General features: G+C 39.6%; 1 protein-coding gene across 2 annotated transcripts in view; it reads right to left on the reverse strand.

Annotated features, from left to right (window-relative positions):
- Positions 1-25,079, reverse strand: part of man2a1 (mannosidase, alpha, class 2A, member 1) — a 163,548-nt gene that overhangs the window by 23,804 nt on the left and 114,665 nt on the right. For both annotated transcript variants that reach the window (XM_059644699.1, XM_048527297.2), the window contains 4 exons: positions 20,702-20,932; positions 14,590-14,712; positions 12,308-12,422; positions 3,396-3,529 (listed from right to left, as the gene is read on the reverse strand). In XM_059644699.1, the coding sequence (XP_059500682.1) occupies positions 3,396-3,529; positions 12,308-12,422; positions 14,590-14,712; positions 20,702-20,932 (603 nt within the window). The remainder of the gene's footprint in view (positions 1-3,395; positions 3,530-12,307; positions 12,423-14,589; positions 14,713-20,701; positions 20,933-25,079) is intronic.

Consider the following 25,079-nt stretch of genomic DNA (forward strand, 5'->3'; position numbering starts at 1 on the left):
CAAAGCAGTACAGGGTGGGAATTAAACTGAGCAATTTAAAAATTATTTCCAATGAGTAAATTAAGTAAAGTGTAAATTACTCTGACGTAACAACTATTATTTCCTCTTCCCTATACCCGTGCCCAGCTTGGAGCTGTCAATTGCCACCAATTTACTTTAACTTGCTTCTCCGCAGCTTGTTGCAACAATTGGAGAAGTATAAGTAAAAACTGACAAGACAAGATTTTGGAGTTAATCACTTAGGAAAAAGTCATCTATTAGGTACAGAGGATTAGATTAGCACAGCAAATTTGCCTTGGTATGACATTTAAGTATTAGGTGTAATTTAGAAACAAAAAAAAAGTGCAATGGCACACACTATATGCGAGGTTTCTAATAAATTGGCACTTGCCTGTAGTACTGCTCATGGTGAGTTCAAAGGTTTGTTTTTTGAAAATAGAGATGTTACGCAATGGCCATTGATTTATGTTATTAAGTCAGATTCCAGTTATTCTACAGAGAATTCTAGAATTTTGGAGATCAAGTTTTGAAACACTGACCATTATTCCATCAACTTGAAAATGTATATTTACCCACTAATTTCTTAGATCTCAAGGAAATAAATAAATTTGGCATGTAAGAACACCTTGAATTAGGTAACCGGTATTTTTCTAGAATCTCGTAAAATCTATCTTTTCTATTTGAAAACAGGAAGATACCTAGGCCACTAATCAGCTTCAAACTTCAATATACATTTTAACTGTCAAGAACCAGAGCATCAGCTCAGTTTGTATTCACATTTACCTTCTATGTAAGAAAGCAATTTTATATATACTCTTTCTGTTCCCACACGTTCTTAACTCCCTTCCATATAACCAATCTAATTCGAATATTGAGTTATTGGGTTATATCATTCTGAGTCAAAAATCTGCTAAGGGGTCTCTATATTGTTATAAACCATACATATTACTGAAGATGTGCATCAGGGCTCTGTGAAAATCCTGACGCACCAAACTTTGTGGGAATTGCCCGGATTTTAAATTTCCAGTGGGCAATTCCTCTGCTCTCTGGGATGCTTCGTTAATATCACCAACTCTGAGCTAGACTCAGAAATATGGGACAGATCTCGTACTTACCTGGATAGTTAACCAGGGAATGTTATACAATTCAAACCAGAATCTACTCCATCTATTCTTTTAAGAAATTTCCGAATTTCTATGAAACCACCTCCTATTATTCTAAACTCCAGAGAATACAGGCCCAGTCTCCTCAATCTCCCTCGTAGGACAGTCCCACCAATCTAAGAATCAATCTTGTGTACTTCTATTGCACTTCCTTAGGCAATGGGATCAGAATTGCACATAATAATAATCCAGGTGCGATTTCACTGGTGAGCTGTACAAGTGAGGCAGCACTTCATTGTTCTTGTACGTAAAACCTCTAACAATGACTAACATTTTCTTTGACCTCTGAAACACTCACTACACCTGTGTGCTAGCTTTCAGTGATATACGAACAAAGACATCCAGATCCTTTTGGGCATCAACACTTTCCAATCTCTCACCATTTAAGAAATACTCTTTATCTTCATTCCTCCTACCTAAACTCACACTTAGATTCATATAAAACTATGGTATGGAAAGAGGCCCTTCGGCCCAAGTTGCCCATGCCACTCTTCCTAACAGCACTGTAATGTCCCTAAACCCAAGGATGGCAGCAGTTCAACAGGCAGCTCTTGATGACCCCCATCTTCTCCTAGGGGATTTATGGATGGGCAATTAGTACTGGCCCAGCCAGTGATATCCATGCCTCAATGAGAAATCCTTAAAAATCTTAGCACATTCTTCTATGCTTTCTCCTTTACTTGCTTTTCAAATGCATGTAAAACTCGATTCCTAAAGAACTTACTCCTGAGTTTCATCATGGATGGCATTTTTGTGAAAGAGAATCATAAGATAACTTCAACATACTCCAGAAAGTAGCAATTTTAACATTTTCAGTGAAAAGCATTGCACATCTAGTGTGAGTAATACTGAGTTTAGATTTTAGTTTAAGATTTAATCAGGCAATCTTAGAAGCTTTTTATAAAAACATATCTTTTGCTAAGTTTCATAAGGAAAAGAGGCCATTATTTAATTGTTTGAAAAGCAGCCATTTTGTACTAATAAGGTGCAAATTTGAAGCTTCTTTTAATGACATGTATTATTATGGTTTATTACATAATTAGGAGCCAGCAAAAAATGTAAGATTAACCAATTAACATACTCAACCGCATTTTAGTTGACAAAACGTTAAAAGTAATTAAGTAGCTATTTTAAGGCTGGCTATATTTTTTAAAGCTTATAATTTAAAAGTACAAATTTGCTTTTATAAGGTTATACTGCTTTGGAAGAACATCAAGTCAGATACAATATGCATAGCTTAGCTTTAATCTTGCCTTATTAGCTCAGTAATGAAATTGGACAATAAACGGCAAAAGATACAACAGTGAAAAATGTTTATCTGAAAGACAACATATTCATCTGTAAAAGCAAAGTACTGTAGATGCCTGACATCCAAAATAAAAACAAAATTACAAAGTGGTAGAGAAATTCAGCAAGTCTTGTAGCACCTGTGGAGAGTTAACATTTTGCGTCCAATATGACTTCTTCAGAACCAACTACAGTGTACTTCTTTCAAAGATCCAAATTGGACATAATAAAATTAAGTTCTTGCTCGTGTGCTAGAAATCTAGAGCTCAGATTCTGATCCATTACAGACCCACCGTATGTTTATCATATGTCATATGTCTTGTCAACTATAGATACCCCATTATTCAATGTAATAAAAATATTCAAGTTAGTTACATTAAAACTATCACATTCACCTTGTGCCTTTATTCTAGACTGTTTAGTCAATTGCATGTTACTTTTTGAGTTGTCAACTTATTTGTAGCTCTATCAGCTTCTCTGAAATTGTTCATCAGCCAACTGATAATTAGATCAATGTATGACGTTTTACTGTATAATAAAGACAATGAATGAGTTTGTCATTCCCTTATTATCATTACTGCATGTGGGCAACTTGTTGATTACACTCAAAAAACTGCAACAATAATACTCATGATGAGTATTTGTGATAATCTACAAATATTACAGCCAGAATTCTATTAACTGAAGTGGGTAAAACACATGCTCAGTTCAAGTAAATTAAAACAAAAATGCCATCAGCATTCTAATTATAAACTTATAAGCAAAACCAGTGAATGCTGCAAACATTTAAATTAAAACTGCTAACAGATTTCACCAATACAAGACACCATGACTGCCTTGAAAGTAAACTACATATGTTTAATAACATTTAAGATTAACCATTACTGTTGTTTGGGCAGAGTTGCTTTTAAAGCTATCTGCACACATTTCAAATGGTGTAAGTACCTGGAAGTCATTCAGGTCAGTGTAGAATTGATTGTTGCTTTTGACATCTGTGGTCAGCCTCATGACAATTTCTTGATTTATTTCACCCCTAATATCGACAATATTAGAGATTTCCAATGACAGTCCATCAATCCCTGTATCAGAAAAAAATAAGTTGAATACACATATTTACAAAAACTAACAGTAATTCTGCATTGCTGTTCTCCAGATTTGTTCCACATCAAGCACCAAATATCTAGTAAATGCCATCTGACGCACAACATTGCTCTGTGTTGTTTTGGAGGATATATATAAATAGAAAGCGGGACATAACACCAGCGCTTCGTCGGAGGCTCACTGATGATGTTACCTAGAATGGTGACAAAACGTCTGAAAACGAACCTTCCAGCTCAGCGAGCAAACTCACATCCAGAACCTCAACCTGAGCTACAAATCTTCTCAAAACTCGCGAGGATATATATGTTCCTTTTAATAACTAATGAGAAAACACACTGTTTGTTGACACTTCCTGTTAGCAATTTTTCCAGGCTCTGTAAACTTGCATGCAAAGTATCTTTCTGTATAATGATCATACAAGAACCAACTAAACAAATATGAAACCTCTTTTAAATTATAGCATCATACAAGACAAAATGAAGCCATTTTGGTCATCATTTTTTTTTGAGCTGTTATATTAGATCCACTCCTATACTCTTTCTTCACACCCTTGACCTTTATACTCTTAATTATCTGTAATTTAAATATACCATTTATAACATTATATATCATCTACCAGTGTTTCTTCAACAGCATCTTCCAAACTTAGGGCCTCTAACACATAGAAGAACAAGGGCCACAAGTGACTAGCGCTGCTGTGTCAGAGGCAAGTTGGTTTCCTGACGGCATCCGTGCCTAGTGCAGATTCAAGGAGCTGGGGGAAATCAGTTTGGTATGAGACCCAGCAGCATCAGCAGCAGCAGCTGCATTGGCGAGCAGCCCCGAAGCAGACTCATGGCAATGGCAGAGTCGAATTTGGGTCAGTGCAGTACCAGGTAGCATGGGTGGCATGTGCATTGGCAAGATCCAGCAAGGGCTCACAATGTGAGGGCATCGGCGGAGGCAAGATGATTCCAAAGAGTAGCGACTGTCATTCCAGCGGCAGCAGTGTGGCGAAGGAGACTCACGCCTGACAACCAAGCCCCTGGCCTATGCCAGGGCATTTACCAAGATGGAATGTAAAGTTGGGCACTTTTTAAAATTCTTCATTTTTCAGTCTTATATTGTATTTGGTTTATTTTTCTATATTTTTGGAAAGTGGCAGACAGCAGTGACACCATACAACATTCTTCACTGCATTTTTGTAGCAAGACACAGGTGACAATAAATAAATTAAACAAAAACTGGGAACACCATCATCTCCAAGCTTGCTGCAATAAATTACACATCACCTAGATTTGGTACACATCACTATTTTTTCATTGCTGCTGGGCCAAAACGTTGTAACTGACAGCATTTTAGGTTTCCTACATCGATCATACAGACTGCAATGTTTCAAGAAGGTAGCTCATTATCACCTTCTCAACAGCAATTAGCGATGGACAATAAGTGCTGACTTTGACTGTGATGTCCACATTCCATAAATGAATAATTCTTTGATGGTTAAATTATTTTTATGTATTGTTTTTGTTACATAGTTACAACAGATGAACAACTGCGTTGACAGAAAGCATACCCAACAATGGATGCAACAAGATATAAAACAATACACAAACAGAATGTTTGGAATCTTTTCTCTCTCATAGGTTTTAGCTTACACTCTCAAAATAGTGTGATCATCTGGAATTCTTATCTACTACCACTCATCTACTTTTTTGTTTACTGTTAAATTTGGTCTCTCTGCCTTTTTTCTCGATCCCTGAAGTGGCTTGTATCCAATGAGGAACAAAGGAACAAGAGTAGGTCATTCAGCTCTTCAAGCCTGTTCTGCCATTCTGAGATCATGACTGATTTGTGGCCAAAACCTAGATACTTGCCTTTGGTCTATATCACTGAATAACTTTACTGAACAAACGTTTATCTATCTTTAAGTTAAGATTAAGAACTGATCCAGCATCCATTGCTGTTTGTGGGAGAGAGTTCCAAACACCTATCACCCTTGTGTTTGCAAAGTACCGTGGATACTGGAGATCTGAAATAAAAACAAACAGTGCTGGAGAAATTCAACAGGACTAACGGCATCTGAGAGGTGAGGAATAGACTTAATGTTTTGAGCCCAATATATCTTCTTCAGAACACAGAATCTAGGCAATCAAGAGAACAAGGAAAATCAAAAGACAGAGAATATTATATGAAATTTCAAAGCATTTCTAAATATATTTCCAGTACGAAGATGAAAATAGAAACTACTGGACACCCAAGTGACTTTTAAAATTTGTTCTTGGGGTATAAATGATCGGTCACATTTTCTCTCATCTCTTAGTTCCACAAACTTTATCAGAGCCTCAACTCATACTCTACATTGAAATGGCTCCTGGATTGACTCGCTGATCATATCGGGCAGTGAATCTAGATATTTAGATGAACACGTCTACTTATATCTTATCCTCTATTTACCATTATTAGATCTCAATGAATTTCTACTATACCTATGTACAACAAGATCACAAGGAATCAAATTCAGATGACGTGAAACTCAGTTGCGTTGATATTTTCAACTATTCCTATCAGCAGAACAGAAATAAAATGAAGTCTTTGATAAGCCAAAATGCTCCACATTAGGTACAGCTGAAATATTCTCATATGAGCAAGTTGTCCAATCAGAGTAGATCTAGATGGCACAAGGGAGCAAAATCATAGCTGGGTAAACTATCAATTGCGAGCACCTGATGAAAGGAGCAGAATCAGACTGTGACTAGATGTGTGAGAAAGTTTTGTTGTCAATCAGAGCAGGTGAAGTTGGTGCAAAATCATGACATGAAGCTAAAGTGGAGGATTCCACCATCAAGTTTGTCAACCATTCTGAAACACAATGTGAACATCTTCAAACAATTTAACAAGCTAGTCTCTGTGGCACAATTACGTAGCGCGTTCAGCTGCTAACCAACATGTTGGCAGTCTCCGAAGAAACGTCAGAATGGTGTGCTGCCTCCCCGGTGTCAGGATCAAGGATATCTTGGACAGGAAGCAGAATTTTCAAAAGGGAGAGGGTCCAGCAGGAGATTATTGTACATATTGGAACTAATGGCATAGGAAGATAAAAGGATGAGATTCTGAGGAGAGAATATAGAAAATTAGGCAGGAATTTAAAAAGGAGGTCCTTGAGAGTAGTAATACCTGGATTATTCCCAGTGCCACAAGCTAGTGAGGGTTAGGACTAGGACGATACAACAGATGAAAGCTTGGCTGAGGAGTGGGTGCAGAGGAGAAGTATTCACATTTTTTGATCATTGGAATCTCTTTTGGATAAAACTGACCTGTATAAGAAGGACAGTTTGCACTGGAATTGGAAGGGGACTAACATACTGGTGGAGAGATTTGCTACAGCTATTCAGGAGAGGGAGACCAGGGAGATAGTGAGAAAAGAGATCAGTCTGAGACTGGTGCAGTTGGGAAAAGGAGCGATTCAGTCAGGGCAGGCAAAAACAAAGCAGTGAATGAGGTAAGACTGATAAATTAAACTGCATTTATTTCAACGCAACAGACCTACAGGTAAGGCAGATGAACTCGAGGCATGGTTGGAAACATGAGACTGGGTAATCATATAGCGATTACATAGGCATAGGCTCAGGGATGGGCAGCACTGGCAGCTTAATGTTCCGGGTACAGATACTACAGGAGGGATAGAAAGGTTGGGGGTCGGGGGGGAAATCAAGAGAAGAGAGAAAGTGGTGTTCATGATTAGGGATAACATTACGGCTGTACTTAGGGAGGATGTTCCTGGGAATATGTCCAGGGAAGTTATTTAGGTGGAACTAAGAAATGAGAGCGGTAAGATCACCTTATTGCGATTGTACTATAGATCCCCAACAGTCAGCAAGAAATTGAGAAACAAATTTGTAAGGAGATCTTAGTTATCTGTAAGAATAATGGGGTGGTTATGGTAAGGGATTTTAATTTTCCAAACATAGACTGGGACTGCCAGCGTGCGAAGGGCTTGGATGGAGAGGAATTTGTTAAGTGTGTATAAGAAAATTTTCTGATCCCAGTATGTGGATGCACCTACTAGAGAAGACACAAAACTTGACCTATTCTTTGGACATAGGGCATGTCAGGTGACTGAGGTGTCAGTGGACAAGCGCTTTGGGGCCGGTGACCAGAATTCCATTAGTTTTAAAATGGTGATGCAAAGGGATAGACCAGATCTAAAAGTTAAAATTCCAAATTGGAGGAAGGCCAATTTTGACAGTATTAAGCAAGAACTTTCAAAATGTGATTGGGGGCGGATAGTCACAGGGAAAGGGGCAGCTGGGAAATGGGAATTCTTCAAAAATGAGATAACGAGCATCCAAAGACATTATGTTCCTGTTAAGGTGAAGGGCCAGGCTGGTACATATAGGAATTGCTGAATGACTAGAGAAATTGTGCTTTTGGTCAAGAAAAAGAAGGAAGTATGTGTCATGTATATACAGCAGGGATCAAGTGAATCCCTAGAGGAATATAAAGGCAGTAGGAGCATACTTAGAGAAATCAGGAAGACAAAAAGAGGACATGAGATAGCTTTGGCAAATAGGGTTAAGGAAAATCCAAAGGGATTCTACAAATACATGAAGGACAAAAGGATAACTAGGGAGAGAATAAGGCCCCTTACAGATCAGCAAAACTGTGTGCGTGTGGAGCACAGGAGATGAAGGAGATTCTAAAAGAGTATTTTGCATCAATGTTTGCTGTGAAGAAGCATATGGAAGATAAAGAATGTGAGGAAATAAATGACAATATCTTGAAAAATGTCCATATTACAAAGGTGGTGGTACCAGATGTCTTAAAATGCATGAAGGTGAATAAATCCACGAGACCTGATCAGGTGTATCCCAGAACTCTATAGGAAGCGATTGCTGGGCTCCTTGGTTAGATACTTGTACCATCAAAAATCACAGGTCAGGTGTGGAAGACTGGGGGTTAACTAACATGGTGCCACTAGTTAAGACAGGTGATAAAGGAAAAGCCAGGGAACTATAGATTGGTGAGCATGACATCAGTTACGGGCAAGTTGCTGAATCCTGAGGACAGGATTCATGTGTATTCTGAAGGGCAAGTACTGATTAGTTAACATGGCTTTGTGAGTGGGGAATCATGTCTCACTAACTTAATTGAGTGTTTTGATGAAGTAACCAAGAGGATTGATGAGAGCAGAGCAGTGGATGTGATCTATATTAATTTCAGTAAGGCGTTCGACAAGGTTTCTCATGGTAGACTGCTTATATCACATGGAATACAGGGAGAACTAACCAGTTGGATTTAGAACTGGGTTGAAGGTTGAAGACAAAGGATGGTGGTGTAAGATTGCTTTTCAGTTGTATTTCTCACTAATCTGCAGGGATCATTAATCTACGTATCTATGGATTCTATTGAATGCTGAACTTTTCTGATAAATCTTTCTCTTTCAATAATTTTATTTGCTCTGGGATGAGAATAATTGACAAAGACTTTCAGTAGCTCTTCATAAGTATCTGTTTCTTCCTTCACACCTTGACAAGTTACAATGTCATCAGTTATATTCTCAATAGTAAACAGAAGTGTATTTACTTGTTCATCTGCTGGTTTAGTATCTGATTTACTATTCTGTATCTTAAGAATTATCATTTCCATAATGTCCAAATCAATGTTCTGTTTGATTCGTCTCTAAAATTGAATTTTCCTGACAAATTTGTTGCTGGTGTCATGTTTTCCCAATATAGTTTTTTATATCAACAACACTGACAAGTTCTGATGAAGAGTCACCGGACTCAAAACGTTAACTCTGCTTTTTGTCCACAGATGCTGCCAGGCCTGCTGAGTTTCTCCAGCAATTTCTGTTTTTGTTTCAGATCTCTAGCATCTGCAGTTCTTTATTTCACTTTATGATTTTTAGTTCCCTTGCTTACAGGCTTTTAATTTGCAGTAATGGCATGTTGGTGATGGTAGGTTTTCCTGTGTTTTAGCAGTCAAAAATGTCTTTCATAGGTATAATGAAGCATATTTTGCAGTTTTTCCTGATGCATCATACTACTGCAGCCTAAATAAATGATTCCTGTTTTCTGCTCAACTGAATTAATCCGACTGCCTTCTGGCTGTAATCATAATATCTGTTAAATCATTTTCTTTCAGGCTGATTCTTGCAATCTGAAAGCTCTGATAACAATCCTCATTTCTCCTGAATGACTTACACCGTGTGCAGCTGGAATAAATGCCTCCAAACCTTAGCACGGTTTTTAGTAATGGACCTCCCACATTTTCAGTAATCCTCTTAAAGTCACCTTACTTCCTTCCTCCATTAAATCTTGTCCATTAGGCTTTGAATATGCCCGTTTATCAGTTTAACTCTTGCTTTGTGATGCCCATAGGTCTCCAACTTTGGCTTGAATTACTACAGTAACATTTGACTTCTCCTACTGAAAGCACATATCATTGTGTCTGCTGCCAAGGTGGTGACACTTGATCAGAGTTGTAAGCATTTTTCAATAGTTCTAACATTTCCAGCTTGTAATTCTGCACTCCCTTTTAAAGCTTCCCTTTCCACCAGGGATTTTAATTTGACTTGCTGAGCCTCAGATGTCTATGATCTCTCTGCCTGAACCCCGACTCGGGATGCATGCGGTATGTAACTGTGTTGGAATGACTAATGTACCAACTCTGGGAAGTTCTTGAGATGCGCTGAAGCAAAAAAAAGTCAACAGTCGAAGTCAGCTTACCATATCAATTCCACTTTATTGAATCTTGCCAGGAAGTTTTCTTCAGTATGGCTCTTGAATGTTCAGCTTTTCCTGCTGCTGTCAGCATGAATAGGATCCTTAAAGCCATGCCCAAAGAAATCTTCAGAATTGAATCACTGCCAGAAAGAAGCCTAAGGCAGCTAAACATTTTGACATTACTGTTCACCACCTTGTACTGGAAATCTTTACTGGTAATCAATACATTGCATGTGGCTCACTACTCTGCTGCTCACCAACCAGCAAGTTCTGTCCATGACAATACTGGTAAGAGTGACCAGTGCACAGTCCGTGTGGAGAAAATGTCCCGCCTTCACACCTCCATTGTGTTAGCAGTGCGAAATGTGAAAGACTTCAAGCAGATCTAGCAACAAGACTGGGCATCCACGAGGTGGTGTTGGCCATCAGCAGCAGTGGCAGAATTATACTCCAACATAATTTGCAACCTCAAGGCCCAGTATATCCCCATTCAACCACTACCATCAAGCCAGGTGACCAGCCTCGATTCAACAGAGAGAATTGTGTAAAAATGCAATGTTGACCCGGTGAAGTTACCAAACATTCCTACTTGCATGCCAAACAGCATAAACAGCAAATGACAGTCAGAGTCAAGCAATCCCACAACCAATGGATCAAATCTTAGCTCTGCAATCCTGCCACATCCAATCATGAATGGTGGGTGGGGCAATGCTGGAGTCTGAGATTTCACAGCGTGGAGCTGGAGGAACACAGCAGGCCAGGCAGCAACAGAGGAGCCGGAAAGCTGATGTTTTGGGTTGGGATCCTTCTTCAGAAAATGGTGGAAGTTCCACAAATATCCACTTCCTCAATGATGCAAGAGATCAGCCATCAGTGCAAGAGACAAGGCTGAAGCATTTGCAGCAATCTTCAACCAGAAATAGCATCGCAGCCTCCTCCAGTGGTCCACAACATCACAGTTACCAGTATTCAGGCAATTCGATTCATTCTACAAAATGACAAGAAACAGTTGGAGGCATTGGATGCTGCAAAGGCTGCAGGCCTTGACAACATTCCAATGGATGGCTGCAATTGATCATCCACTTGGCACTTCTAACTGAAGATTTGTGCTCCAGAACTTGCCACATCCCTAGCCAAGCTATTCCAGTACAGTTACAGCACTAGCATCTACCAAGCAATTACCTCCTCATCAGTCTACTCTCAATCATTAGTAGACTGATAGAAGGTGTCATCAACAGTGCTATCAAGCAGCATCTGCTGAGCAATAACCTGTTCAGTGATGCCACCAGGACCACTCCTGATCTCATTACTGCCTTGGTTCAAAGGTGGACAAAAGAGCTGAGTTCCAGAGGTGAGGTAAGAGTGACAGCTCTTGACATCAAGGCCACATTTGACCGAATGTGGCATCAGGAGCCCTTGCAAAACTGGAAACAATGGGTATCAGAGACAAAGACTCTGTTGGTTGGAGTTATACTTGGCACATAGGAAGATGGTCATGGTTGTTGGTCAATCATTTGAGCTGCAGGATATCTCTGCAGGTGTTCCTCAAGGTAGTATCCTAGGCCCAACCATCTTCAGCCGCTTCATCAATGACCTTCCCTCCTTCCATGAGAAGTGGGAATGCTTGCCAATGTTTGTATAATGTTCAGCACCATTCATGATTCTTCTGATACCGGAGTAGTGCATTTTCAAATGCAACAACATCTGGATAATATCCAGGCTTCAGCCAAAAGGTGGCATGTAATATTCATGCCACAAATATGCCAGGCATGGACCATCTCCCTTGACATTTAATAGTGTTACCATCATTGAATCCCCTGCTATCAACAACCTGGGAATAACCATTGACCAGAAACTGAACTGCACTTGCCACATAAACACAGTGGACACAAGAGCAAATCAGAGACTAAAAAAATGCTTTGACAAAGTGTGTGTTTTTTGTAGCACTACTAGAATGTATTATGAAGCAATTAATAATAAGTTTTAGAGTCAAAGAATCAGGAATTTATAATAGACACAAAAATTTATCAGAACAGTAGTTATTCTTACCATGCACATTACTGAGCCGTACTGAATGCGTGAAGTGTTGGTAGATACATACCACCTCTGAGAAAAGTGGGCCACGAGTTATTCTCAAGATAGGAGGTTCTGAAGGAACATACAGCTAGAAATGAAGGTTCAAATAATTTAGATTAGTGTATTCTAAATTACTAAGTAGCATTCTAATGTACATTTAAAGTTGTGTGTTTTTCAAAGATTCACTATTGTCACATTAATACACCTGTTCCATTCTTGAATGTAATGGAGGACTGCAGATGATAGTAAGTCAAAAATCTTGGAAAAGTTATTCAAGGGCAGGGAAGATGTGTTTGGTTATATATTTGTCAATGATATTTTTGCATAAAGTCAATTCCTCCTTCTATGAGCTATGTTGTCGAACATAGAATATACTAAAACAAGTGCTGATAAGCAAGGCTGTCAGTTTGATGCATGTTTTCAGTTAGGACATGTATGATTAAGCTTGTATGACAAAAATTTGTACAACTTGTGTTTTGAAGATTTTAATATAAAAATTTGCATCATTTTTGACCTTTGATGACAAAAAGAGAATTTGGAATATGGGTTTTGGATTTGGATGATCAAGTCTATTCATATAGAAAACGTTCTTAAACTATTTTCGCAGAATCATAGAATCCCTACAGTGTGGAAACAGGCCCTTCATCCCAACAAGTCCACACTAACCCATAGAGCATCCCACCCAGAACCCATTCCCCAGTAAACTCACCTCATCTACACATGGGAACACTATGGGCAATTCAGCATGGCCAATTCACCTAGCCTGCACATCTTTGGACTGTGGGATGAAACCGGAGCATCTGGAGGACACCCATGCAGTCACGGTGAGAATGTGCAAATTCCACAATGACAGTGGCCCCAGGGTAGAATCGAACCCGGGTCCCTGGCGCTTGTGAGGCAACAGTGCTAACCAGTGAGCCACTGTGCCGGTGCTTTGCCTTAGCTAACAAAGTTGGAGTTATGTAACGTGTTTATTACTCTTTGAAGAATTTACCGAAATCAATTTTAAATTTCCCTCTCTCTGGCTGAAACATAGACAATTTGCTCATGTTGTTTCCGTGGATCTGAAAATTTATTAGCAGGATTCTATTAGACTTCAGCATTATTCCAGAAAGAGGCCTGCAGGGCATCTGTGGGATTTCAGCCCTATTGTCTCTGATATATCTTTTACCATACATCCAGTTTATACCACAAATTGAATAATTGATAAAATATGGTAATTTTCTGGTGTCAATTAATGAACAGCGACATTGTTCCAACTTAGGGTAGTGTTTGGACAAGAGGGAATTGCAGGTGGTCGAGGTCAAACAAATGGAAAGTGCTGTCAAAGGAGTTTTGGTTAGTTCTGGGAAAGGGTCACCAGACCTGAAACATTAATTCTGACTTTTCCTTCACAGATGCTGCCAGTCCTGCTGAGCTTTTCAGCAACTCTGCTTTTGTTCCTAATTTACAGCATCTGCAGTTCTTTCAATCTTTATTGAGCCTTGGTTAATTGCTGCAATGCATCTTGCAGATGGTACACACTTGTGCCACTGTGCATTATTGGTGGATGAAGGGAATGTTAATTATTTAAAATATCAGTTTACAAAAAAAAGTAAAACTAAACCTGGGAGTAGACATAGGTTGTAATTTATATTACAAGGCAATTATGGTGCAGTTAAGAAGCAATAGATCGATTTAATTCTTCAAGTTCCTACTTCAATTACTTTCACATTTTAAAACTATTCATAGGTTTGGAGGAGAAAAAAAAAACTTTACATTCAATTAAGCCCACTCCCTATGCTCTTTCCCAATAGTCTCAATCTTCCTTTACAAGCTTATCTCACCATTGCCTTCCACCACCATTTATTGCTTATTCCTTAGTCACCCTTGAGTAGATGTTCATGGGTTGCCTTCTCAATTAACTGCAATCCATTTGTTGTAAATGCTGCTAAGTCTGCCAAGCTTTTCCAGCAATTTCAGTTTTTGTTTCTGATTTACAGCATCCACAGTTCTTTCAGTTTTTATGCCTTACATCATCATTCCCTTTGTCATGGAATTAGTCCTGCCATTCACTGTTCCACAAGAGTTTCTTTTATTTTGTTACTTGGGTCTGTATTTGTTTAATAACAGCACACCTCTAACATTTTTCAACAGATCATAGCTAAAGCCATCAAACAACACCATTTTTCTTTCCAGAAATGCTGTATGGGTACAAGCATTTCCAGTATTCCCAGTATTTTTGCCTTTATTAAATTTTAAAAAAATTGTTTTACCTTAGCTTCTCCATTAGGCAAGAAGAGGTAGGCACCACTTTTATCCCGGTTACTTGTGGTTCCATACCACCAAAATTGAATATTTATCTGATGTTCTCTCTTATCCTCCTTGGTGTTTATTTTCTAAAATGAAAGGAAGGGAATGTGAATATTTTATCACCCTTAATAGTTTTAAAATACAATTTTAGACTATTTACCCCATTTAGATAACTTTTTGACTTTTTTCTTCACCAAAACAAGTACAGTCGTAACAAATAAGCAAGTGGATCATGAGATCCCCAATAAAATGTTACATCAATAATCAATAACATGTGCACTGGCTGTTGGTCAAATTTTCTTCTTCAGAAGAAATAACATTCATTACATATAAATTGCAGATGTACAAGGAATATTCATAGTTGAATACATGATCTTATAGAAACATGTACGATTATGAAAGGAATAGATAAAGTGGAGGCAGCGAGATTGTTTCCGCTAGCAAGTGAAACGAGGACTAAAGGGCATAGTGATAAAATAAAGGGAAGCAGATGTAGGACTGAGGTCAGGAGGAACTGCTGCACCCAAAGGGTTGTGAATCTGTGGAATTCCCTGCCCAGTAAGTGGTTGAAGCTACCTCACTGAATGTTTTTAAGGCAAGGTTAGATAAATTTTTGAAAGGTAAAGGAATTAAGGGTTACAGTGTGTGGGAGGGTAAGTGGCGCCAAGTCTCAAAGACCAGCCATGATCTTATTAAATGGCAGGGCAGGCTTGAGGGGCCAGACGGCCTGCTCATGCTCCTAGTTCTTATGTTCTTATGACTCCCAGACTGAAGCATGATTATACCACAGGTTTAGATGGTCTCACTTCTGTGTACGTATAGGTGCAGAAATTGGTTTGGGTTGTCCATTATTATTCATGGTCCAAAAAAATCATAAATTGTAGGAGCAGAAGTAGGCCAATTAGCCCCTATTGTTCTGAAAAGCATAAAAACCTAATTTTGAATGAATTGACAAATAAAGGATTCCTTCAAGTGTTACAAATTTAGATCTTTTAAATTTCCAGATTTAACAGAATCACAACACTGTACTAAGAGTATCTTATTTATGTACTTCATACTCGTTAACTGATGATCACAATCCCTACTTGTTGCTCAATGAACTGGACCTAGGGTTTATCAATAACTAGCTTGCTATTTCTTTCATACAGTACATATGTGACAAAGTACCGTGTAAAAAGCTAGTTACCAAAATTGAGGCTCCTGGAATAGGAGGGTCAGTGTTAAATTCAAATAGAAAATCGGCTTAAGGACAGAAAACTGCAATTTATGAGCATTAGTCATTTTTCAGAAAACAGAACGGTGGATTGCAGTGTGCACCAAGGGTCAGTGCCAGGACCACTGCTTTTTTGACATACATATATTTATAAATGACTTGGATGTTGGATTACAGAACAAACTGTCAAATTTGTAAATTATACCAAACTTGAAAATGTGGCAAAGATATACTAATTGACTGCAGCAGGATGTAGGTGGGCTACTGGAATAGATGGACAAATGGAAATGGCATTTACTTCAGAGGAGTGTGAGATGATGCATTTTGGCAGAAGAGGTGGGCAATTCTGACTAAAAGGCAGTTTTAACGCTTGTGCAGGAACAGAGGGACCCTGGGATTCACATGCATAAACTCTTGAAGGTAAAATACAGGTAGTTCTGCTGTAACACTTGTTTCGTTAACACAAATTGGTTGTAAAGTGATTTATGAATAGCGGATGCTGTCTAAATAACACAAACTTTTAGCTGCAGGTATAGCGATTTCCCAAAACACGATTTTCTACGGCAATTTTCAATAGCGCGAGGTCACAGAAGAACACAACTATTGCACTATAACAGAACTACCTATGCATGAGGAGTGGTGGCTGGCAAGCATATGGGATCTTTGGATTCATAAATAGCAAAGGCAGGCAAGTTATGCTGTATCTTTGTAAACCTCTGGTTTGACCATTACTACAGTAATGCATTCAGAGCTAGTTACCAATCTTAGGAAGCATGTGAGGATCCTTGACAGGATGCAGAGGATATTTACCAGAATTGTTTCAGGGAGGGCTTTAAGTTACAAGATTAGGCTGGAGAAGTTGGGATTTGAACAAAGCTGACTTGTTGGAGGTGTACAAAATTATGGCAAAATACACAAGTAAAACTTGCCCTAATAAGCTGATGGTAACATGTGGACATATATTTTGAGATTTTGGCCAACAGTTGCAGCAGAATTGCAAACATTATAGACTTATTCAAGAAACAATGTAATGATAATCCCAGCAATTACAGACCAGTTAGTTCAAATTTGTTGATTGAGAAACTTCTAGAAACAATTACACAGAATGGCATTAGTAGCTTGATGAAAAAAGGCAGTCTGATTAGGAAACACAAGCACAGATTTCTGAAGGGGTAATTGGTTGTAACTAACCTGCTAAAGAGTTTTGAAGAGGTAACAGAAAGGGCTAATAAGGGAATCACTTTTGATGTGGTACCAATGGATTTCGCAAGACGATAGGCTTGTGAGGTAAGTTATTGGTCTTGATATAAAAGCGACAACAACAGGGGTACAAAATTGGCGAAGCAACAGGAAACAGAGTAATGATCAACGGATAATTTTTGGTCTGAAGAAAATTTGTAGTGGAGCTTCCCAAAGGTCAGTATTGCAATCTTTGCTTTTCCTGATGCACAGGGGATATAAAACTTGCAAAAATTGTAAACTGTGATGGAACTCCAAAAGGACACTGGCAAATTGGTGGAATGGGTGGATTGGTGGCAGATGAGGTTTGCATGAAAAAACTGCCCCTTAGGTCCCTTTTATATCTTTCCCCTCTCACCTTAAACCTATGCCCTCCAGTTTTAGACTCCCCTACCCCAGGAAAAAGGCCTTGGCTATTCACACATCATGCCTCTCATGATTTTATAAACCACTACTATGTCACCTCTCAACCTTCAATACTCCAGGGAAAATAGCCCCCAAACCTATTCAATCTCTCCCTATAGCTGAAACCTTCCAACCCCAGCAACATCCTTGTAAATCTTTTTTGCACTCTTTCAAGTTTAACAATATCTTTCTTAATTCAGCGATACCAGAATTAAATGCATTATTCCAAAAGTGCCCTAACCAGTGTCCTGTACAACCACAACATTACATCCCAAGTGCTATAATCAATGCACTGGTCAATAAAGACAAGTGTACTAGAGGCACAGAGTATAAAAGCAAGGAGATGATGTTGTAAGGCACTTGTTAGACCTCAGCTGAAGTACTGTGTATGGTTGGGGGTGTGGGGGGGGGGGGGGGGGGGGGGGGGGCGCACCTTGCAGGAAAGATGTGAATGCATTAGAGAGAGTGCAGAAGAAATTTACAAGAATGGTTCAAGGTATGAGAAACTTCAGCTATAAGGATAAATTGAACAAATTGAGACTGTTGTCCTGGAGGGAAGATTGAGCGGAGATCTGGCAGACATCTTCAAAACCATAAGCAGGCTGGACACAGTAGATAAAGAGAAGCTGTTCCCACTCGTAAAAGAAAAATAACGAGAGTGCATAAATCTTAAGCGATGTATCAACAAAACAAGAGAGATGTGAGAATTTCTTTTTCATAAAGTAAGTGGTTAGGGTATGGAATGCCCTGCCTGGAAATGTGGTGAGGGCAGGTTCAATTGAGGTATTCAGCAGAGCAGTGGATGATTAACTGGATAGAAATGGTACGCCTGGATATTGGAAAAAGACAGGAGATTGGCAGATAGTTATTGAGCTGAACGGCCTCCTTCTGCACCATAATAATTCTGAGAACGTCAGGAAGAACAGTTTTATACGGCAGTGGTAATGGCTTGGAACTTGCTACCAAGATGCTAGAAACAGAAGTATCAATGATTTTAAGCATAAATTGCATTGGAATCTGAAGAGAATAAATTTTGGGGTTGGGGGATAGAGTTGAGAAAAGGTCTAATGGGTTGCTCAATGAAGAACTGGCATAGACTCAATGGCTGTAATAACTTCCTACTGTGTCTTAACTGATTCCACAAGTGTACGCATTTTTAAATGTCTCTGAGGGATCAAATTTACATTAGATTGCCAAGGTTTGAGTTCATTCATCAATTTCATATTTCCTCACACTGTTGCCTCTGTAATTAACCTACCTATATCTTTTTCCAGCCTCCTTATGTCTTCTTCACAACTTACTTTCTTACCAATCTTTGTGTCATCAGCTAATTTGGCAACTCTGCTTCAGCGTCTTTGACCATGTCACTGATATAAATTAAACAACTGAAGTTTGCAGCAATGTTTCTTGTGGCACACCATATTATATCTTGCCAACTAGAAAAAGACGCATTTGTGCTTCCTGTTAGTCCGCCAATCTTTTATCACTGCCAATATGCCACTCCCTACACAATGAGCCTTTATTTTCTGTGATAACCTTTCATGCAACACTTTATCAAATGAATTTTGGAAATTTAAGTACACCACTTCCACCAGTTCTCTAGTCGATTACCTTCAATGTATCTAAATGCCTTGCTACAACATGGTTCATGACTGGGAATTGTTTGGCGGGAGCTGAAAGTGTGGGCTGTGTGCTGCAGCGACAGCAGATGAGCGTGGGCCAGCGTGATGGTGGCAGATCAAGAGTAGCCTGGTCCAATGTTGAATGCAGGCTGGTGAGGCAATAGCGGCGAGTGCAGGCTGGTGAAGTGGTGCAGTTGGCGGCAAGAGCAGGCTGTAAGATGGCAGCAGTTGGTGGTAAAAACATGCCTTTCGCATGGCGGTGGTGGAATGCATCTCCTGGGTGTCTAAGCATTGGAGCGGTGGCTGTACCATTGTGGAGATGGGACTTGAGACTCTGATTTGTGTACTTTTCTTTTTTCTTGTTTACCTTCTGGTTCTGTTAAATCTTTTAATTCTGGTTTTTGTAACAAAGTGAGTGCCAATGAATGTGACTTTGAGCACTTTTCACTGTATTTATGTATTCTTATACTGAGTACGTGACAAATAAATCTAAATCTAAACCTTTTCATCTCGTAGATTCATTTAGTACAGAAGACACTCTTCAGCCTTTAGTTCACATTGACTAAACTATTGTAAATCTACACTAGTCCCACTTTCTAGCACTTGGCCCATAGCCTGGAATATTGTCACATTTTAAGCGCTCATCCAAGTACTTTTTGAAGGTTATGCGGGTTCCTACCTCAACTACCCTAGCAGGCAGTGAATTCCAGACTCCTACCACCAGTATTTTCTTCAAATTCTTTCTAACCTTCTGCCGTTCATCTTGAAATCATGACCTATTGACTCTTCAACAAGGGCGAGCAGTTGCTTTCTATTCATTGTCTATGCCCTTCATAATCCAACACATCTGCATCAGGACCACATCTCAGCTTTCTATGCTCTAAGGAAAACAAACTGAGCTTATTCAGCCTCTCTGCAGAGCTAAAATGTTCTAGCCCAAGCAACACCCTGGTGAATCTACTCAGCACCCCTACCAGTGGAATCACATCCTTCCTATAGCACAGTGGTCAGAACTAAACATAGTACTCCAGCTGTGACCTCACCAAAGTTTTGTTTAGCTCTAACATAACCTTCCTGCTCTTATAATCTATAACATTACATCTCTGCAAGGCATTTCTTTTAACCTAGTTTGCCAATTCATTTCAGCCAACTCTGCTTTCATACCCTCATAATCAAGAGGAGATGGTGGCAGAATCATGCTTCTGTTTGCACTTAGAGAAACAGATCCCGCAACAGAGTGGGGCAGTTGAAAGTGTAAACATGAGAATCCATCATTAGGAACAATCAACAACAATTAATGCATCTTTTAAAATAGGGCTTGCATCTGTGCTAGTGAACACAGCAATGGTGGGCCAATACAGAAGACTGCATTAATGACTGAGTGCAAGAACAAAAATAACTTTCACAAAGGGAAAAAAGGGAATCAATATGTCAAAATTTAACTCATGTTTTAGTTCGACTTATTTGTTAATGCAAATCTGATATAAAACAGCAAAGAAGCTTCAGTCAACTAGGTGATAATTTATTTTACAAGTTTACTGAATTACTGTGATAGTTCTATTTAAACCATAGAAACATATTTCTACAATTTTATACCTCCAAAAAACCTTCAGTTCCTGAAAACCAAGCCTTCAAATTTAGATTTTCAATAGTGATGTCACCAGTGTAGCTTTTCAGTGTGTCAATCTTGAAAGGACTGTCTATGCTTATTTCTTCCCTTCCACTCTGGTACACAGCATAATCAGTGAGCACAGGTTTGATGTCTGAAGCCTTCACTAACTGGTAGAGCCCCAATCCTAGTGCTGGTACATGTGCCACAAAGGAAATCTGTTGGAAGAATAAAAAAATTTTGAAATATATCAAATATAAAGCTTAAATTTTGACTCATTTCACTGATAGACATAATAACTTTAATATTCACAGTGTATTTCAAACATAATCATTCTACTAAGCTGAGCTTCTGAGAAGTCCTTTGGAAAAAAATGGATTCATTGCAAGTTCTGTAGAAATACATACAGCTATCTATTTGAACGAGGTTAATGAATATTCACTTTGGGTATTGGACATGTTTTTTTCAAAACCAGCCTTCTTGGAATTAACATGAGTGGTGATAACTGTCTGCTTTTCTGTAAATCTCTGCTTGATGGAAACAGTGACTTGTTTGAAGAAGTTTCTTTTTTTTAAAACCTTGCTCAATAAGACATGTTGACTTCAAGGAAAGTCTGGTAAGAACAAGCTGAGTTTGAGAGAAATTTGCTTAGAACAAGCTGCCCAGCTGACCCCTGTCATTACTGAAAAGATAACCGTCTAGTTGAGATTAAAGGTGAGACATAGAATCCGTAGAGTGTAATCAGGCTATTTGACCCATCAAGTCCACACCAACCCACTGAAGAGAATCCCACCCAGATCCAAATCCCTACCCTACACTTCCTATGGTTCACCCACCTAGCCTGCACATCCCTGGGCTCTATGGACAACTTAGTATGGCCAATTTACCTAAACTGCACAATCTGAAGTGTGGCAGGAAATCACAGCACCCGGAGGAAATCCATGCAGACGTGGGGAGAATGTGCAAACTCCACACAGGCGGTTGCCCATGGACTAGAATTTAACCTGAGTCGCTGGTGCTATGAGGCAGCAGTGCTAATAGCTGAGCCACTGTGCCACCCTAAATTCTTTGTTTTGTCTTTGTGTTATCAAATATTTTAATCACATCTGCAATATAAAACATGTACAAAATACAACCCATTGTTGTAAGTATTAACTAACTACAGACATATTTGTTATTTTAAAAAAGGGATTGAAGCAACATCTCAAGATTGTATTTTCTAATCACGTTTTTGACAGAGACCACTGCAATGTGATGCCTGGCTTGACCAGAACATCAGAGCTACAGACTCCAAAACATTGTATGCTTTATGATTTTACTTTCAAGAACGACTTATTGGCCAACCAATTTTTCAGAAAGTCAATCCCTTCAGGGAAATTGCTTGCTTTCTTCCTGAAGAGAAAGCTGTGTGCTTAAGTGTGAGTTTAAGCAATAACCATTTACATTTGCATATTATGAATGGTAAGTGTTAACCAATTATTGCATCTTTACTGAATAAGCTTCATTCTGATAAGAAACCAACCATTTCATTTATTAAGAAATTTGATCAATACATCAATTAGTTTAACTTTTCTTTTGACAAGTTATTTAACCGGCCATCTTAGGAACTGGAAAAGGTACTTTAATTTTATGCTGTGATAATGGAGTTGTGGCATTAGGGTGAGAAACCAGAAAAAAATTGTGCATATTCCAGCCTCAGATATAATATTATAAATTTGGAGAATAACTTGCAACAATTGTAATAGCTTAACAAAAAACTGCATCAATTTAAGTTTCTAAAAGAAATTGCCACAGCTGGACCAATGTACAAATCAATGTAATATGGCATGGAGGCTCAGTGGTTAATTCTGCTGCCTCACAGTGCCAGGGACCTGGTTCGATTCCATGACTGGGCGACTGTCAGTGTGGTGTTTGCACTTTCTCTTCATGTCTGTGTAGGATTCCTCTAGGTGCTACATTACAAAGTCATGCAGGTTAGGTGGACTGACCATGCTAAATTGCCCATAGTATCCAGGGATGTGCAGGTTAGGTGGATTAGCCATGGGAAATACAGGGTTACAGGGATGGGGTAGGTCTGGGTGGGATGGTCTTTAGAGGGTCAGTGTAGACATAGTGGGTATGCTTCCACACTGTAAGGATTCTATGATAAAGTCCATTAAATGCAAAAGTTAGGAATAAAATTCAGTAATTAATTGCCCCATCTGCTTTATTTTTCAGCTGTCAGTTTTGCAAAGTTTTTTGAAGGATTTTTCACTGAGGTCTAGCAAAATCTCGCCATAGCTTCCCTCATTAATTACCTATCCTGCCCCTATGACACCCCTCTCATCTGATTCTAGCCACATTTTACCATCACTCATGAGGTATCCACCAAAAACCAGCATTTCTAGCACCTACTCCAAACGTAAAAGGCCACTGTACACCCGTACGAGCACTAAATTGTGAAGCTCAGCTGTTCGGTGACAGTTAAATGATGTTGGAGGAGGTGAAGATTGTGCTATACTTCTCTGACAGGGACCTGGAGGTCCTGGTAAAGAGATGGTCAAGTGGAAGAGCGTCCTCATCTTGGAGGACTGGCAGGGGAGAGGAGACCATAACTCCAAATTGCGACAGAGTAGTTTGATGTCAACACCTGGATCAGTGCAGTCTCTATGGTGTGGAGGAGCAGCTGGCAGCACCAAGGCTAAGTGCCACACTCTCTCTATGATGCCTCACACTCACCCTGCATCAATTCCCACAAAGGCTCACACTTTACCACTCTTACTATTACAAATGACATCTTCCATTGCTTAATTCTTTTTAAATTCACTCTTGGGATATGGGCCAGCATTTGTTGTCCAAACCTAGTTACCCTATAGAAAATGGTGGTGAGCTGCCTTCTTGAACTGCTCAAATCAATGGCAGACCCACAATGCTATCAGGGAGGGAGTTCCAGATTTTGACACAATAACACTGAAGAAACAACAATATATTTCCAAGTCAGGATGGTCTGTGGCTTGCAGGGGAATTTGCTTCCATTCTAGCAACCTCCCGCATCACTAACCATGCATGTCCTCTGCACTGCCTTCTGACCTGCCCAGGGCACCTCATTGAATCACCTGCACTAACACTATGCCACCCACTTTCACCTCACTCAGTCCTTCCCTTTCTCTCATTTTAGAAGATGACAGTCCAAATACGGCAGAAAGGGCCCCAATGGATGCCCAACGTCAGGCTCATTATCCACTCTCAGGAGGGAATCCTGTACCTTGGAGGAGAAAACCACGACTGCTCCTGCAGGAATGCTGAGACATCAGCATCTTACAAACCGTGTAAGTTTTTTAAAATTCATTCACAGGGTATGGATGCCACTGGCCAGGTCAGTATTTATTGCCCAGAAGACAGTTGAGAGCTACCCACATTACTGTGGTCTGGAGTCACATGTAGGCAGATTTCCTTCCATGAAAGTCACCAGTGAACCAGATGAGGAGTTGTTCTAACAATTAGCAACAGTTTCAAGTGATTATTAGACTCTTAATCATCAAGTTCAAATGCCACCATTTACAATGACAAGATTTCAACCTTGGTCCACGGAATATTACCCGAGTCTATGGATTAGCAATCTAGTGATAATACCACTCGGCCATTGGCCTCTCCATAAAACACCATTCTTCATTTCACTGCAACTTTCCCATTAGCCCCAGTCAGTGTCAATCACGCCACATTACTTCTAACCACAGGCTTCAATGCCTTCTCTCTCTCGTATCTTGCGGGAGACAGCTGCTGGTCGAGATACCCATGGCACCTGTGCAGAAAGGGCCTGCTCTACCAGAGGCCAACTGCTCATCTTTTGAAGAAAAGAGTACTGAATCTTCAGAGAAAACAGTTGCAAGACTACTTCCCCTATTCCCCATCATAAAATCATATAATCTCTACAGTACAGAAAGAGGTCATTCGGTTCATCAACCCTGCATCAACACTCTAAAGAGCAAACTATAAACCCTGCCTCCTCACCATATCTCAGGTCCATGGCACCATGAGGCAGCAGTACTAACCACTGAGAAACTGTGCCATCTCATTAACAAAGTTACTTAGAAAATCTGGGAGCAAATGCTGGTGAGTATCTCATTGTGACAGTTCTGTAGTTTGCTGAGGAAGAAGCTTTCCAAGCTGCTGGCACTCAGTTGACTACCAGAGACCAAGCACCTGCTCAGCCCCAAGCAGAAGAGGGCCCTGTGGTGTTGGCAACCATGGACCTTGTCCACGTATACAGAGGGCCACAGGAGCAGCAGACAGGAATGTGGGAGACAATGACTCTTTTTGCTTAAGGGACTGCAGGGTTGCAGCTTACACCTTGGGGACCCTAGCGCATACAATCTTCTGACTGCC

This window comes from Stegostoma tigrinum, chromosome 3 (assembly GCF_030684315.1).
Source record: "Stegostoma tigrinum isolate sSteTig4 chromosome 3, sSteTig4.hap1, whole genome shotgun sequence".
Classification (NCBI taxonomy): Eukaryota; Metazoa; Chordata; class Chondrichthyes; order Orectolobiformes; family Stegostomatidae; genus Stegostoma; species Stegostoma tigrinum.